The sequence below is a fragment of the Doryrhamphus excisus genome, linkage group LG14, assembly GCF_037039965.1.
Source record: "Doryrhamphus excisus strain RoL-2023G ecotype Guam linkage group LG14, RoL_Dexc_Guam_v1.1, whole genome shotgun sequence".
Lineage (NCBI taxonomy): Eukaryota > Metazoa > Chordata > Actinopteri > Syngnathiformes > Syngnathidae > Doryrhamphus > Doryrhamphus excisus.
In genome coordinates this window covers 6513423-6531775 of record NC_136370.1, presented here as the reverse complement: position 1 = coordinate 6531775, position 18353 = coordinate 6513423, and the positions used below count along the sequence as shown (strand labels likewise).

The 18353-nt window shown below is 39.3% G+C and overlaps 1 protein-coding gene across 5 annotated transcripts in view; it reads left to right on the top strand.

Moving 5' to 3' along the window:
- Positions 1–18353, top strand: part of meis2a (Meis homeobox 2a) — a 94591-nt gene that overhangs the window by 8202 nt on the left and 68036 nt on the right. For all 5 annotated transcript variants that reach the window (XM_058091432.2, XM_058091433.2, XM_058091429.2 and 2 more), the window contains exon 7: positions 5508–5622. In XM_058091432.2, the coding sequence (XP_057947415.1) occupies positions 5508–5622 (115 nt within the window). The remainder of the gene's footprint in view (positions 1–5507; positions 5623–18353) is intronic.

Genomic DNA, 18353 nt, shown 5'->3' with positions numbered 1-18353 from the left:
CATGCTCAACTAAACATGTCCGAAAAGGAGTAGGAAGAAGCAGAGTTTATTTAACCCCGCCCCACAAGCGAAGCGAAAATAATAGACAAATAGATAATTTTTTTTAATTAATTAAAACACACATGAATAAATTAAGATGAATGAAAAACTAAATTATAGGTAACACCCTTTTAAATAGTGATTGATAAATGACATACTATATTGTTGAAATTGTCAAATATGGCCACCTAAAAGAAAAAGCCATCCCCTTGAGATCTTACTTTTGCATAATTATCACCTTATAATGTGTGTGCTGTTGTGTCTTTTCCTCTTTCTCTTTAAGACAATTAGCAAAGAGCCTAATTATGACTTTCTTCAGGGAATATTAACATCCTCCTCTAGGCTTTTTCCCCCCCGCTTCTTTTTCTTATATTTGCAGTGTTCTTGTGTAGATTGACTATTTGGCTGACACGCACAACTTGTTTGAACTTTATCACACCCACAGGGCTCGCGACAAAACGCTTGTTGTGTATGTTTGAGCGTGCGTGCATGCGTGTGTGTGCACGACATCTTCTGATGATGCGCCCGCCCGCCCGCCTCTCCTTTTTTTAAATAATTTATGGAGGAGAAGCTTTTGTCGCCTTGTTGAGTGCACAAAGTTAATGCCGCCGCTGTGATGTTTGATGTGTTTCGCAGACAGGGTTATGGATTGCAGGTGAATTAAAGGTATTAAATAAAAAAAGAAGTGAAAGTGTGCAGCCACCATGTTATTGTTATTGTTGTTATGAATGGCTGCTCCTGCTTTGTGGTCTATAGGAGGCAAACAAAGCTTTATCTCACAGGGCCTCATAAAGCTGCAGGCTAGCACAAATATCATTCCCTTTAACACCATTAACTGCAGTGTCTTTGAATTTAATTCAGTAGCCAGCGCCATTAAAAATGACACATTACCCTGCAATGATAGCTAAATTAAGTCGTATCGATTGGGCTCTTGCATTAAGGCGGGTTGGCTGTCTCTGGCTGGCAGGCGAAGAGAGGGAAGAGAGAGAAAGCTTCCTTCCAGTCGAACCCGGTCGTTTTCTCCACGCCGAGCCCGGCGCTGCTTAATTACACGCAAGCCTCCCTCGCTCACGTGATGGAGACACAAGTGGAGTATTTTGGGAAGCATGATGAGCTTGTCCCACATGCTTTGAGCTACAGTATCATGTCCGGTTCCCACGGGTGCTTGGGAGATGCTTTAATTTTAATGTTGAGTTTGGAACCATTTAGCAGGCAGTTTGGTGTTAAGTGGGAAACTACAACATTCCCATCAAGGGAATGTTTCTTTATATGCAGATCAGTTTGCATCGTAGTCCATAAATTGATCAATTTTGGTTTGTTGCAGGGTGATCAATCGGGGCAGAATGGAGTGCACTACTCGACTGCAACCAGCAGAGGCGCTGTTGATTCAGTTAGTTTGTTGTGTAAAAGATGTTGAGCTACATCCATGGCGATACGATGCACTGGCATGGAAACAGGCGGTCAGAACATTCAGAGAGAGGGATATGATTTTTAAACCTCAGTAACTCAAAGTCATTTATTGAGAACATATTGAGGGAAAGCAGAAACCTGTTTGTTAAAATAATTATTTGAAAGGAATTAAAAAAACTTGTTGGTGTTTTCTTTTGAATTATCTGAAAACAGCAAAAATAAGAAAAATATATAATAAATTTAATAAATACCAATAGATTTTTTTCTTTTAATTTTGTTTTGATAAATGTGGTTTGTTTTTATAGCAGCCTTTCCCAAATGTAGCATCAGGAACCAAAAACTGTCCTATATTTTTAGTATTTTTTTTTTTTTGGAGTACAAAGTTCGACCAGTACAGGGTGTACCCCGCCTCTCTCCCAAAGACAGCTGGGATAGGCTCCGGCATCCCCCGACCCTACTGACAATAAGCGGCATAGAACATTGAAGGAATTTCATCCATACAATATTTTTTAAAATTAAAACATATTTAAATGAAAAGTCTATAAATGTTATTTTTTATGTTTGATTTTGTTTGAATTCTCCTTCGTATATATCGACATATCCCGTGTTTATAAACTCCAGCAACTGGAGGTTCAGTATTTTCCCCAAGGATATTTGGTAGACTCCACAACCTTCATGTTGGGAGGCTACCACTTGAGCCAGCCCCCCCTACCCCCACATCTGTTGTAAAATAACAATTTTAAGGTGCAGATTTGTGTTGTATAACAAGCCGGAAACCCTTCCAAAGTGATGCTGAAAGTACTTAAAATTGACTTTGAAAGCAGCTGTATGAACTCCCTAACAACAGCCTTTACTGAAGTGCATCCGACCATTTGTCGATCAATGGCCCAGAAAGTGAACTGAGGCGCCGACACTTTCCCCCCATGGGCTCACTCTGGTGGGCTTCAAACCCCCGCACGGGGCTATTGTTGCTCCTCTTCTCCTGAGCATCTCTTTTTTTTCAGCTCTTTTAGCCTGAGCGCCATCCGGTGAACAGCTGACACTGAGAGGGCCTTGAATGCAGGCGGGGGAGGCAGCGTTCAAGGGCCTTGTGTTTGGATAAAAGGGTCCTTGCTGTAGACAGCAGAGGACTCGGCACCCAGGGGAGCCCGGCAGCCACTCGTCTTCTCCGGGACGCCATTTAGAGTGTAAAAAAAGTGTTTCTTGGTCGATGTTGCTACATACTATGTACATACTATGTACAGTCCTTTCCTTGCTTTCATATGCGTACACGTGTCAAAGGAATAGCGTGTACTGAGAAATGGCTTAAAGATTGCGGGACGCCTCGGTGCAGGCCGTGTTTGTTTTCATTCTCTTGCAGCGCCAGCCTCACATTTGAGTTACCAAGCACTTGGGTTTTTTTGCGACAACCGACGGTATCGACTCTTCAGTCTAAGGAAATTCCACCTCAAGTCTGCCGTCATGTGGCACTGATAAAGCCTTTCCTGTACCAGTGGAGTGGACCCGGTTTCCTTGTGGGCTCCGACAGGGCAGGAGGGAAGGGACAGAGTAAATGAACTGCAGAAAACTGGACGTTTACTTGTGGCTATTTTAGAAACAGTTTATCCAATTTCCACCATCAGGATAGGTGACAAGAACCCAAAGAAGCCATTCAATTTTGGTGAGGAATAAAGCCTCATCATTATTATCAATGGACATAATCATGTATGTAATGCGCATTATCATCACCTACAGTACCGGACTGGCGTTCTGTGTTACGACCGATATTAACAATTATCTTAAATTAGAAAGAATAAAGACTCCTGATTGGTTTCTCTTACAAGTACTATTACACACTATCTATTAAGCTCGCAGCTTAGACACTATTTGGTATTAGTTTGCAGTTAGCAACCAGTTTGTAATGCTCATTACTGCCATCTGCAGTCCTGGAGGTGGAACTATTGCAACCATAACCTGGGTCCGATCAAATGTACAACCTTCATAGCAGTAGAAGTTCATTCAAAATTTCAAAATGGGTGTTTCCGCTGGGTTGTTTTACCAATAGTATCGATGTGCAAAACCATTGATTTTTTTTTTCCGGGGAGAAACTAATGTGTTTGGTAAATTTGAGAAAAGTGGTGTATTTCATATCAAAGCATAAAGAATGCATTTCATTAATGTAATTAAATACATTATTTATTTCATAAATTATTTTCTATTCAATTAATTACGTAATTTATTTTGTTTAAACCCTCACCACATTGACACATTTTGACTAACAAAGTTTAAATTTTACATTTTATTTAATTTCCTAACAAATATATCGTAATACACCCGAGCTGCTAAATAGCAAGATTATGCAAACACTTTAGAGTCTAATCTGTACACTATTACACATTAGCTGCTAAAATGTTGAGCATTTTGGCACAACTCATTTTAAACGAAAAAGTATTACAGCATTTTTAACTCATTCAATACCAAAAATGTATTTAGTTGTTTTGATAAACTTGAACGCCCGATTCCAAAAACGTATTTATAAGTCAATAAGAGGTGATGACGCAACTCCCCATTAATGCATTTCACTTCCGAGCAATTTTAAGCCATAAAAACAGCCTCGAGGTGGCAGAAAAAATGGAAAAACATACATGACAGAAAGGCGGAAGTGAGAGCGCATGGAGGAGTGTAGCCTGCAGAAGTTAATCTTAACACAAGCACACGCATGCACACACACGTGATCACACATGCACACACACAGTTCAATTCGAAATGTGAAAATAATAAATAGTTCATGGTGCTACATTTGTAACTAATTATTTTGAGGTAAATCATATGATGCATTCAAAGTGTGGGAAGGAGAGATATCGCAGGGCTTTCCTTCCTGCAGCTGTCAGAGTCTATCATATAAACTGCTTCAAAAATCATGCACAATAACCGTGGCTGTAAATAGTGTATGTAACTTCTTGATTTGTATGACTTTGTCCATGCTCTTGTGTGCTTTTTGCTGCTGTAAATCTGGACTTTCCAGGCTTATTTTATCTTAAAACAACCAATTTTTGTGTTGTTTGAGTTGGTATAATTGTTTAGATATTTGAGCTGTCTTAAAATCCAAAAAAATGTCACAAAAAGCTGGTTTTGTCCCTTTTCTGGTGATATTTTCTGATATTTTCAGAACAGCCACCTTTACTGAAGCGGTTATGTTTTGAAACACGGCTGGGATTGAGTGAGCTAATAGCTTTATTTCTCTGGCAGTTAGCATGTTAGCATCCAGTTTGTCATGGACACCTACAGTGTTGGAGTGGAACAAGCACAACTAATGATGTTAGAACCCTTATTAATACGCTTATAAACGTGTGTGTGGTTATTTTTGTCATGTTTTTTTTTTATCACATGCCGTATTTCACTTTAGCGGCTAAGCTAGCAGGGTGCAATCAACCACTAACTGCTGTTATTATTATTGTTGTTGTTCAACCTTGGCTGATGCCACCTTTGTCATTTTTTTAAATATAAAAGTGAGCATGTATGCATGTTTATACTTCTCACTTTTATTATGTCATGGTTGTGCCTGTGTGTGTTTCATGCAAGCCTCCGTGGGCGTGAACACATTTTTGGCAGATTAGCAGGAGAATCACTGTCATATCTTATTTTCATTTCTGACAGCGGTAATGATTAATGGCGGCTGTGGTGTGTTTGGACTCCTTTACCTCTGTATTTCGCACTTGACACGGAAGTCTCGCTTGGTTGTGCTACAATAATATTAAAAAAAAGAAAGAAGAGAAAGAAAAGCCGCCATATGTGTTTAGACAATTACTCAGCAGAGCTCCTCTTGCAGAGCAGCATTAAAAGCGTTTTGCTCTCATGCATTAATGAAGCCTCTTTGATTGTTTTGACTTATTGCCAGCTGCTTTAGTGCATTTGTTTCGTCTTCTTTTTTTTTAACACATGTCACTCATATGGGCTTTCTCTCTTTTCTTCCCGGCTCTCCCGCCGTTCCTGGTTTTGCGGTCTCGGATGGGGAATGTGGATGGACGCACGCACGGATACCGCTTTCCACTTCATGTCTGAAAAAAACACCAACTCAGAATCCCGCGTCATGGAGAGACCATGATGACGCCACCTCCACACACTCAGCCGGCACACCGGGACCCTCCAGCGGGGGACACGCGTCACAGAGCGGTGACAACAGCAGCGAACAAGGTGAGCAACAACGCAAGCACACTTATACTATATGCAAAGACATTGAATATATTTCTATAAAATGTATATCAGATGAATGATATGGGTGAAAAAAAAGCAAGCAAAACGTTTTTGTAAAAACTTCAGTCTTTGCCCTTTTTCTCCCCCGTTTGCTGATGGTTTTTATTGTGCAAATGTTTCATTGTTCTGCAAATGTTCTTCTCACAATACTTTGACTTTATTTGCACAACATTACACCTATTTTTGTTTTCCCCTGAGCCAAATTTTCCAAAATTACAACTTCATCCACTATTTTCTGTTCCTCATAATATTATGATTTAAAAAAGTAAATATTTAAAATTTATGCTACTAAATTACATATTTTTTCTCATAATATTACGAATTTATTCTTGTAATTTTGCATACTTTTTTATTCAGAAAAAAATTTTTTTTTCATTTCTGCTGTTTTTTAAAAAATTTTTCCAAATATTTCAGCTTTCTCTCATTAATATGACTATTCTCATAATATATTGACTTTTTTCTATTAACATTACTCCTCTTTCCCCAAAGTACATTTTCCCAAAATTGTTTGTTCCTCCTATTATGACTATTTTCTTGAATATTTCTACTTTAATCTACTAATATGATGTTACTATATGTTTCCTTCTAATATTCCAATGTTATTCTCATAAAGTATCTTTTCTCATATATATTCTATTAACATTTTAACTTTCTAATCTAATAATATAACTTATATAATTATTACTATAATTGTATAATATTATATTAAAAATATCAAGTTACATCAGATTTTTCAGTTTTTGCTGTTTTCTCCTAATATTATATTTTTAGAATGCGCCGTGGGCCACACTTTCCACAGCCCTGCTATATGGAGTCAGAAAACTTTAAATTTAAAATTGTCTGGGAAAACAGCTTAGAGAAGTTGGCACTGAGCTGCTCAGTAGTTAACTTCTTTTTACGCTTTCATCTGGGGAAAAAACTGGGCATTTTGTTTATTTGAATTTGACAATTAACAAAAATGTAAAAAAAATGCTCAGGCGACACAACTCAGCTGCCTTTTTCCACCATCGCAATGTGGGACACATGAGGCAGAGCAGCGCCATGGGCCAAAAATAATACTTTTATTAATAAGAACAGTGGTTCACTTCTTTTTACGCTTGAGTTCCAATGAGCAAAAATACAAAAAAGAGCTACACCACTCACCGCATTATGCCTTTTTTTTAAATTTTTTTTTCAACAATTTTCATTAAATATTTTGTACTTTAAAATTTATTATATTTTTGTAATTTTTAAAAGTTTCCTGTCAAGGTTTTCTGTTGGTCACAGTTTGACCCTGAAACAGATTAGCTGTTCTTTATTTGGCCCTCAAAGGTTCCCCTGTGACACTATGACACATGCAGGGCTTTCTAATCATCCAATGCCTGCACTTTAACATTGATGTGTAAACGTGAGCCAGTTCCTTCCTCGGGTACATTTGGATTATCCCTTATTTTAACTGGCATCCATGTAAATACAGTCACACCTCAAAATGAAGGCGCTTATCCACTGTTACAGTCAAACATCCCCAAGTGATGCACCACAGTAAAAAAAAGAAATGTTGCTATTTTGAGAGCCGAACAAAAGCTGGTGACTAATGGCGTATTTCTTGCCAGTTCTTGCTGGTGTAAGGAAAAAAAAAAAAACACATTAAGTTCAACAGAACTAATTATGTCTCAGTGTTATCTAGCACACAACCTGCCAAACAGGAATAAAGCATTTCAAAACAAACGTATTGGAATGTCTTACAGATAGTGTGCGCCAGTCACAGCTATTTGTCTTGATTTGCTCGTCACGCTCCACATCAATGCTGACATGATCAAAAAGCATTCTGTCCAATTCGCAGGGCTAAAATTGTTTATCACATGAGAGTGTGGCCCAAACCCAGACGAGAGAAGACGTGTTTTCCTTTCCCGTTTTCAGTCATCTCCTTTCCGTGTGCCTTCTGGCAGTGTCCAGGCTTTTGCATGAGATTTCATCACGTCGTCTACACACACACACACACACACACACTGCACGTGTTACACACACTACATCAGGAGGGAGTGTGCTTGTTGTGTCTTATCGTTTTGCCAATAAGTGATCAAATGTATTGATGGATGGTTTTGCTCTGTGGTAGGGCCGGTTTTGAAACGATCTCCTCTTTAGATGGACCATTACTGAACCACAGACCTCTGTGGTCGCCTAGTCGGGTTGCAGGGCAGTAGGGAGGGGCGATAGCTTGATGTTTTCCCACCCAGCATTATCTCATATATTGAAAATGGAGTGGGAAAATTATGCATTTTCAGGGTTTTTTGTGAGTTTGGTTTACACATTTTGTATAACTCCTTAGTCATTTCTGGTGAGAGCAGAGAAAAATACACGAATGCCTATTTTTTAAATCAGTTTTTGATCTAAAAAAATATTTAAAAAATATATTTCTTTCACTTTTATTTATTGGATTAATTTAATGGCTTTATTAATGTATTTTACTTAGTTTTTGTCCTGGTGTTTCCTCACCAGCTATATGAGGTCGATTTGGAGTTTTGGTCATTTCTATATAAAATAAATGTTGTAATAACTCCATAAGGTTAACCAAGCTAGGGCAGATGCTGTTTAATCATGTCTTGAAGGGTGCACTACTGGGCTGCGACCAGCAGAGGCGCTGTTGATTCCATCTCAACTACTTCACCGTGTAAAGCAGAACAACCTCAGCAACTTAGCAGTTAAGCTAAAATTGATGTATTCCTTCATAGTAAGTCGGCAATAAGTGTTTAAAAACAAAAGCATCTGATGAAGGCTGCAGGAGGAAGGACACAGACAAGAAGGAGGTAGTAGGGGGGTGGACAGCAGGGAGGAGAGAAACAAATGCACTGCCTATTGATTATCTTACACACATAAGTACAAGTGACCTGTAATCCACAGAGCACTTATCGACTCCTGTCCGCACCGTATCCAGTAACAGCCGATCGATACGTTGCCAAAGACAGTTACGGTACGGCGTTGTGCTCTGAGCCAAGATAAGACAACATTGCATGACATTAGAATAATAAAACAACAATAATAATAATGATAATAATAATAATAATAATAAGAAATAATTAAGTGTGATAATAATAATAATGATAATAAGGCATCTATGTATAAAATTGAAACAAATTCAGTAAGTTTAAGCTTAATTATTCTTCTGTATTATTATTATTTTAAATGCAGTATTTTTCAACTGCAAGTATTAAAATGTAATAATCAATTATTTTGTATTAGTACTAATACTAAATGCTGAATATTTATTTTTGAAAATATTTTTTATATTTTATAAAAAATATATATATTTTTTCATTAATTAATGAAACTACTGTATAACTACCACCACTACTACTACCACTACTAGTACTACTACTACTAAAATATAATAATACTAAAATAAAAGAAAAAAAATAACAAAGCAATAACTTGCCTTAGGGAAGTAAATATTTGGTTTACATTTTTCCCCAGAAAGTTTTTTCCACACACATATATTTTTATTTAATAAATGTAATTTATGTAATAATAATAATAATAACAATAATAATAATAATTTTTATCCACATTGTTCTCATTTTCTCATTAGAAAAAAATAAAATATTTTTTACAATAGCTCAATATATATTATATGTTAATAATTATCTGTAAATAGACATTTTTCAGAATTTTTTTCCATTTTTGTTTTAATAAATAGAAGCAATAATCATAATAATCATAAGGTCCACATAGCCACATATAAATAAACTAAATAAGAAAATATTGTAGTAGTTTATATATATATATATATATATATATTGAATATGATAATGATAATATTACAGTATGTCAACAGAAGAAGAAGAGAATTGTAAGGAGAGAGGGAAAGTATGAGTCAAAGGGAAGTAGAGAGACGGGGGGGGGCAGCAGATTTAATGGTCTAATGAGGCCGTCCTCCAGCCAGTTGTTTTGTGCGAGCCGCGCTATGACCTTTCGCTCCGCTCGGGAGCCCCGCCGCCTCATTTTTCACATTCTTGCAATTACGTTAACGCTTGAAGCGCTCGCTGACTCCCGACTCTGGCCCTTTTCCATTCTGACAGACCCACCTGCCCCCCCCCCCCCCCCCCCCCATCCTAGCGCTGATACATTCCCACATAAAATTTGCACCACGCTCTCTTTCTGAAGTCCGCAGAGAAAATGCGAATAGTGTGCTGGGCTGCAGTAATGGGGTCTTTAACAGCTTGGCCCCTGTTAAAAGGGGTGACGGCGAGGATCAGAGTAGACGGGGAGACAGCCGCAAAGCAAAAGGAGTGCACAAAGGCCACCGTACTTTCTGCTAACTTTGGCCATCCTCGCTAAGGATGTGAAAAAAACATCTTCCCTCGTCTTCTCGTCGGCGTATATAACAATTAAGCTAAATTATCCGCTGCGTGACCTCCTCGAGATGCCCGCCGCCAGCGCAATTCACCACCTCTGCTTGCGAGCGTCGCTCTGAAGCCATGCCAAAAAACAATTAAACAAGCGTGCAAGTGTGTTTCGGCCCCTCCTTGAGGAGTCGTTTACTGTCGAGCAGTAAAGCAAGGTGAATCACTCGCTCGTAGAAGTCAGCAAGGATGGCAGTTAAACTTCTGGCAAATATGGCTTTGTGTCATATAACTATGATGAGTGTTTAGTACTTCTACTACATACAGTACAGTAGTAACATTTAGCGCCTCCGGTTCTGCTGTGTGTGGATCTATCGTCTCTCTCGGAACTTATTCTGTAAAATGTAGTTCAACAAATGACCAACATGTTGAGTTTGCAGCTGACAAAGCAAATGCCATCTTCTCGTCAGCCATGTTCTTTTGTTTACATTTGGTCTGGTCCTTGTAAGTTATTTTATATTTCCAATATTCCACTATTTCAGTACATGAACATGTTATACAAAATACACCTCCTGTCTTTAAGTTGTGATTTGAACAATCCAAGGTGCTGTTGCTATGACCAAACAAAACACACATTTATCAAAACACCCCTGTGTGTGTGTGTGTGTGTGTGTGCGCACATAGCCCTAAGAGAGTGACTCCCCGATGTTATTGCGTAGATAAACAAACATGAAGTGGATATAGACGGCTTCAGAAGGCATGCGAGCACACAATAAACTCAGCGGCTCATGCTTGCCCTGCACATCATTTTGATTAACAGTCTTTTTGGAAGGCGCCCAAGCTTATCTGGCCAACATCAGAGACATCACTTGCAGGGAGTTCAACTTGATGAATGTGCAAGGTGTCTGTAATTGTGTCTTGCTGACAAACACAGTCAGCGCTGATCCCGAAAGGTAGGAAACATTTCTCTTCCTCCACACTTGCGGCTGTTATAGCTATGCATGAGGACCAAATCCAGGTTGACATCTTGAGAGCCCTTTCTGTGTAATTCTGCCGTCCATGTGGAAAGAAAAAGGAGAAGAGAGGAGAAAGCATTTTGTACATTTTCTCCGCAATTGAACAATCCCTATGCTTTTGTGGATAGATGGGCTCCCCGGGGAGTGTTGGGATAGGAGATAAGAGTGCGGAGTTGCGGTACATTTGTGCAGAGGATATAGTGGCCCTCGCTGGGGGGTGGGTGCTTACGAGGCTCCCTTACAGTTGCTCACCAGCGGGGTCACTCTTGGTGGTGGTAGTGTCGCCAGGCCTTTGCAACACAGTGATGGAAGATATTCATCCGCATGTGTGTAAAATATACTGTATGTGTGTGTGTTGCCTCTAAGTGCCTGTTAAGCTTTAATTTAGGATCGTAATTAAAGCTGAACACTGGCCCATAAACAACAGATAAACAATAAAGCAGAGCCAAGCCCTGCTGTTTCATGGCTCTCACTCCCAGCTGCATGTGCACTGATAATCTTTACACCGCCGCTCGACACCTCACGTCAACTCCACACGGAAAGGCATGTGTGTGCCCGTGAGGGTTGTAAATATGTGTAAACGACCATGATGGAATAGTGACCCTTCCCACCAATCACGCTGACGTATACTCGACTTAAGCACTTCATCGTTATTTTTTGTTATATTTGTTCAGAGTTGCCATCAGAAATCACATAAATAGAATTAATCAGAGGTGTAACCCTCACATTCATAAAATTTTGATGACTTTTGATAAGATTGTAAGCAGGGGTAGGCAAAGTATGGTCTGTTTCATCTAGTTTGATCCCCAAAATAAGTTGTAGAAGTAAATGAACAATGAAAAGTTGTAGCTTAACCTCTGATGACTATACTAAGAAGTTTAAAAAAAAACAAACTTTAATATTGTAGGCCAGTTTTTCAACAACTGCACCGTGAAAGTTGAAAATGACCAAAGTCATTTGCCGTTACACAAAAATGCTACAGTTTGCCAAAACTTCAGAAATATTCAGCAACAAAATATTTCCTAATTTCTATTCAGATGAACTTTTTTGTAGGTTTTCCCATCAAATAATCACAAAATAGGCTTCCACGTTTGACTGCATAGCCAAATTTCAAGCCAAAAAATATATTAAGTATGTTTTACTTAAATGACACTTGAACCAAGTAACCAAAAAAATTGCCTATGAATTTTTAATGCAACACACCTATTCTGTGTTATTTCCGTTAATATTGCCGGTCAACATCCAAGGTTTTTCCACTGCCCCAACAATCCAAAATTCTAAACATCATCAAAAATTCTACTTAAAACCATTCAGCATTACATTTTTGGCAGGATTTTGCATGGAATATTTGCTAAAATAGACTTCAATATTTGACTGCTTAGTAAAATTTCAAGCCATTAACTATTAAGCTCAGTACATTTGACTTATATTACATATGAACCCAATCGCAAAACTAAGTAACCCCACAATTTCATGGTTTTCTAATATCTGTGTATTTTTCACCTTTTGATGCAACACACTGTTGCCGTTCCATGCATACTATTTCTGTTAATATTACCGACGTCCAAGTTGTAGATGCTGTTTGCCGTTACACAAAATCGCTTCAGTACATTCTGTCAACATTTCAAACCAGCTATCTACTAATAGTAAATGCTAATGAACTTTTTTGTAGCATGTCCTATGGAATACTCACAAAACAGGCATCCTTATTTGACTGCATATTTAAAGCCAAAAACTGTTAATGTTTTAGTGAAATGACACAACACAATCATGCAGAACAACGTACGACGTTCCACCATAAACTATTATGTTTATAGCTTGAAATTTGCATAAACCAACAAATATGGACGCCTCGGGAAAATACTCCGAAAAAAGTTTGTATGCGTCAGAATTTGAAGGTATTTTTTCACTGAATGAACGACAGTTTAGATGGTGCGGTAATTGAACAACTCGGAAGTCAACCTAAAATATGAATGGAAATAGCATGCATCGCACAGCACCAGTGTGTTGCATCAAAGGGGAAAATGCGGAGAAAGTGGAATGGTTGGATTCCATAGTTTTGCGCCAGGGTTCATCATTTCCGATCATATTTTAGGTACACTTTTGATTTGTTTGACCACCAAACCGTCTACTTTGTAAATGACCGATGTCACTTGCCGTAACAAAAAACAACAATTTACCCAAATTTTTATACATTCAGCAACAAAATATATACCAATTGCAATGCATATGAACTTTTTTCATAGGCTATTCCCAACTCAATCATTTGTGCATTTGTGGAAGTTTGAATCAATTACACTACAACATTGAACTACACTGTTCTACTACTATTAAGATGCATTTTTTATCATAGTTCTACAATGTGACTGCACGTGGTACATGCTAGCGCTGTGCTAGTGAGTAAATAGAAGCACACTGTCTGATGGTTTTGTTGGGAAGGGCTGGCGTTTATCTTTGAAAGCTGAGAGGGGGTGAAAACACGTTTACAGGGAGGGGTGTGGTGGATGGAGGCATGGTGGGGTGGGTTGGGGGGGGTTTTACTTTCATGATCCCATTAGCATAAAAGAGGCTAAATTATTCATGTGGAGTGCTTAATCTATGGGGAAAAGTATAGTTAATGCACATAGTTTTAAAATGGATCTTGCCCTGCCTCTGCCTCTAACACCAGATTCCTGCTGGATTCAGCATTCAGGGGCATTTACGGGAATGGCTACACACATACACACACACACACACACACACAGACACACACCGAAATCCCCCTTCCTCGCTTCCCACTTATTCCTCCATGTCTCCCACTCCCCTTCCTCCTCGCCTCCTTCGCCCCTTCGCAGTACCGCAGACTACCTGGCCCTCATCCAAAATGTGATTAAAGAGAATGATCAGCTCCCTCTGCTCCATTCTTCCTTCCTCCCTTCCGCTCCCTCTCTTTCTTTTTCTTCCTCTCTATCGTTCTTCCGACCCACTGTTCTCTTCTGATAGATCACGTTAGTACAAACAAAAGACTATCAAGAGAACTCACTTTCTCCATCACCCCCATATTCCACCTCCAGGCCCGAGCCAACCTCCCTCCCTCCCATCCAGACCCGACAAGGCAGGAAAGGCGGTGCGAGCCTAATGTGTAAAACTAATATCATCGAGGCGAACATGGGGAAGAAATTAGCAAGATTATTCCGACAACAGCTGAGGAGAATGTGTGGTGTTTTGTGTCATTCGGAGAATTTTCCCGGTTTTCTCCCCCCACCTTTTCCGTAATTAAGAAGCGGGGAGGAAGCGGTGTTGCAGGGAAGTAATCATGCAAAGCATGTTATATTTTGAAATCATGGAAATTTGATTAACCAGCGATTGAACTTTAGCTAATGATTACAGTCCGATGAAATATACATTGAAAAATAAAGATAAAATATGATTACAATTTCATAAAAGTTATAAAAAAGTAATAATTTCTTACTATTTCAAATGAATAAGTTAGAATTAGTGGATGATAAGTTTAAATGTGTTTCTTTGTGGTTGAATTTGGCAACATCTGTGTTATTGTGGGGTTGTTATTGGTGATTGTTGTTGACTTCCAGCTGCATCAAGGGTTTGTGAGTGGAGTCCTTAATTTTCATTGTAGTCGAGATGATATCATCAATATTTGTCCATTTCTTGATGTCTTTGACAACAAGTACGTTGGCTTCTTCCAGTCCTCCATTCACTTTCATGTAGGTTTTGCAGTTGTTGCTCCAGGTGCCTTGAATTTCGAGAAGAAGAATTACATTCTTGGCGATGTCATGCTTCTTGATGTCGTAAAAGTTCAAACAACATTCAAATTTGTAGCAAATGTAATGCACACGTTACATTTTTTTACTTCTCTTGTTCAACTCTATTTTTTGAATGTGCTGCCTTAGATGGTCTAAACGTAGACAACAACCAAAAAGTCATAGTGGATTGATATTTAACTTTCTGGCCATACTTCCGTAAAAAATTTAGGACTAGTTTGACTCCCTAGCTTGAATTAGGAAGCGGAAGTGGGGTTGTGAGGATGTCATGACGATACCATGGGTTTACACGGCCATCTTGCTGCTACTCGAGCGCCGATGAGAAGGCTCTGATGTAATACGCCTAAAAGGGATTGGAGCCCCGAAGGGCATCAGGGCGTCCATTAACGCTGCCTCCTGTGTATTTTTTCACCGGGATGACTCCCGTCCTTGAGAGAGAGAGAGAGAGAGAGAGAGAGCGAGAGCAAAGGGGGAGGTGGAGTGTTTTCCCAGGAAATTTTCAGTTTTGTTTCAGCGCGCTCTCGCCCCAAGGGGGTCAGCCAAGAAGTCGGCCCTTAAGAGGTGATAATCCAATTGCTGCAGTCCTCGCCAGATTTGTTTTGCCCCCTTTTATATGTCTGGCGGCGTGTTTGTGTGTTTACACAGAGTGTAAGCACGCGTGCGGGAATGTAATAGAAAATAGAGGAGGAGGTTGATGTGTCGCTGGCAACCTTGGGGTTCATTGTGGATCAGAGCGAGGTTACAGGGGCCAAGGAACACCTGTGGGGTGACTCAAAAGCCCCCCCTCAACCAGCTTACATCGAGCCCCCCTCTGATTTGAAGGTGCGCTTATATGGAGTTTAACCCTGACTACAAATGTCCTCTCCTGCTCTGCACTTTTGTGTTTGACCAATGGGCCTTGAGCTCTTTTACTTTCTTTCCTTTCTCTGCCTCCCTTTTGGCTCTCTAATCTCTCCCTCCCTCGACTCCCCAATGTCCAAACCATATCACAACATCTCCCCCTAAAAAGGCAGCACCGGGACTGAGGGCTTTACAGACGTGAAAAAATTCGAACAGCTAGCTAACACTACAAATAGTGCAGATTTTTTTTTGACATGAAGTTGTATGACACCCCCATAGCAGTGAAGTCCGTCAACAGTGACTCACTCCCCACTTTGTGTCCTGAGCCGAGTTCTGGTCGGATTTCGGTGCTGAGGAAAGTAGTTCCAGCTAGTTGCTGTGGATAGTTAAAGAGTTTGGCTTCTCGAAAAAATATGCGTTCAAAAGCATAATATGTTTGCCTACTGCAAAAAAAAAATCAGACCTCACAAATCGCTCTGCGTTATTTTCTCTGCCGTCGTATCACTTTGCGCTCCCACCTGTCCATTGTTGTGTACGTGTTTCTCAGTGTTTAGATGTGCATTTCGCGAGGCGAGATCTACGGTGTTTTAAAAAAATTTTACATACTTGTAATTATCCGGGCTGTGACAACAAGGAAGTCGTCCTAAAAATTCCATAGTTTTCCTGTCACGGACATTGCTATTAGACATCTTTGGCTGCTTGCCATTGGCTATAATATGGGAACCAGAGTGGCTATGGTGAAATAGCTTTGTGTGTTCAGTGAACACTTTTACGAGGAGGATTACGTTCCTACACGGCCAGGACAGAGACGTGTTCTGCTGTCCCAGTACCACAGGTAAGAACTAGCTAATCAGTTAGCACTGCTTTCACCGAACAACCATCTGATGAAGTTCGGCAACTGCGTATTGCGGTTCATAAAGATATATCCTTTTGGCTTTGTGCTAAAAGGAAGGTCGCCATCAATGTTACATAGTCAGACGTGTTTACTTTCACTATCCCAGCAGTAAACACCATGAAACCGGTGAAACAAATGTGCGTAACAATGGACAAGCGGGAGCCCAAAGTGATATGACGGCAGAGAAATTATTTTTTTTTCTAGTGGGCATTTTTGTGATGCAAATGCAAAATTAATGCTGTTGAACGCATATTGTTTTAAGAAGCCAAACTTTTTACTTAACTGTCCCCAGCAAATAGCTGGAACTACTTTCCTCAGCACCAAAATACAACCAGAACTTGCTTCAGGACACAAAGCTAGTAGTGGCATCCAACTTCAACTCATAAAATCCGAACTATCACTTTAACAATAAATTGTCCATAAGTCAATAACCATTTGTGTCATGATTATAAAACTTTAAGGGTATTGCATGTATGCCAGCATGTCTTCCAAAGCATTTTGACCACAACCCATAGGGGGCACTGCAAATGTCATTTACAGCTGAGGCATATTCTGTACTCCAAACGAGGCCATGCAAAAGCGTTTTCTCCCCTACAGATAGAGCGCCATAGTTAACCGTGCTTTCCAAGAGAGTGGGCGGAGGATAAAGGGAGTGCGTTACAATCTGAGTTGTGCCTCTCCGTGCTCATCTTTCACGTTTATGCAAAGCTTTTGGAGGGAAGGGTAAGCTCATTTTCTAGTTGCGCATGTAAGATTTAATGACTATTACAAGCAATTTTATGTAACTTATTTTTTAAGGCTGTCTCCACACCTGATCACTTTCCTTCCAGCCTTTCATGGCTTATTGGGCATTCAGGTATGCACCATTAGTGGTGAAAGGCAACTCCAATGAGCATTTTTGATTAGCCGCGTTAGTCAGCAGGGATAATTTTTTATTTACATGCCCCAAGCTGTGAACACTCGGGAAGGAACGCAGAGGCTAAATGTGCTGCAAAAAAAGGCATGCCAAACGAAATAAATGCTGGCTGCAGGGCTGCAAACCTTCATTATGCATTTGCCGTAATTCCCTTAAAAGGGTTATCAATTTGCAAAATAAGAGAGGAGATGTTCGGAGGGAGGGAAATATTAAACACAGGAGGGAGAAATATAGGAACAAGGCAAGATGAAAAAGAGAGAAGATATATGCAGGGCTGAGTGCGGCTGTGCCAATTACACACTTTTGCATGTTTTGAAGCGCATGTTAAATTCTCTCGTGTGTCATGCTCCACCCCCTCCTCCCTTTTACTAAAAAAGAGCTGATTCTCCTTTAATGAAAGTACAGGAATCCTTTTCTTTTTAAATGTTCAAATAATGTCATTTAAACTTTTTTGCTTTCTGTGTAGTGTGGCTTCCAGGACAATTCATAATGAATTAACTAAATTAATTTACATTAATACTTAATGTCTGTATTTATATAAATGTATTTATGTATTATATATGTATTTATTTTTTTAGGTACTATTTATATTTTTATGGATTATTCTCATGTATTTAATAATAATAATAATAATATATATTTGGTATATAGTATTCTTTTTTTCTCCCTATTTAAAAAAAACATTTAGAAACAGGAAGTGAACAGTAATTGCTGAGGCATGTGGGCGATGTGGTACGATGAAATAAGCTCAGCTTCTTCCTACTCCTTTTCAGGCATGTTGAATCATACGAGTGTAAACATGATGTTGCTTAACGTTACTTGTTAAGCATGTCCTAAAAAAAATCTAACCATTATCAATACATGTTCCCACTTTCCTGGTAGTCAAAGAAAAAAAAAGCATCTTTGCCGAGGATGACTAAGGCC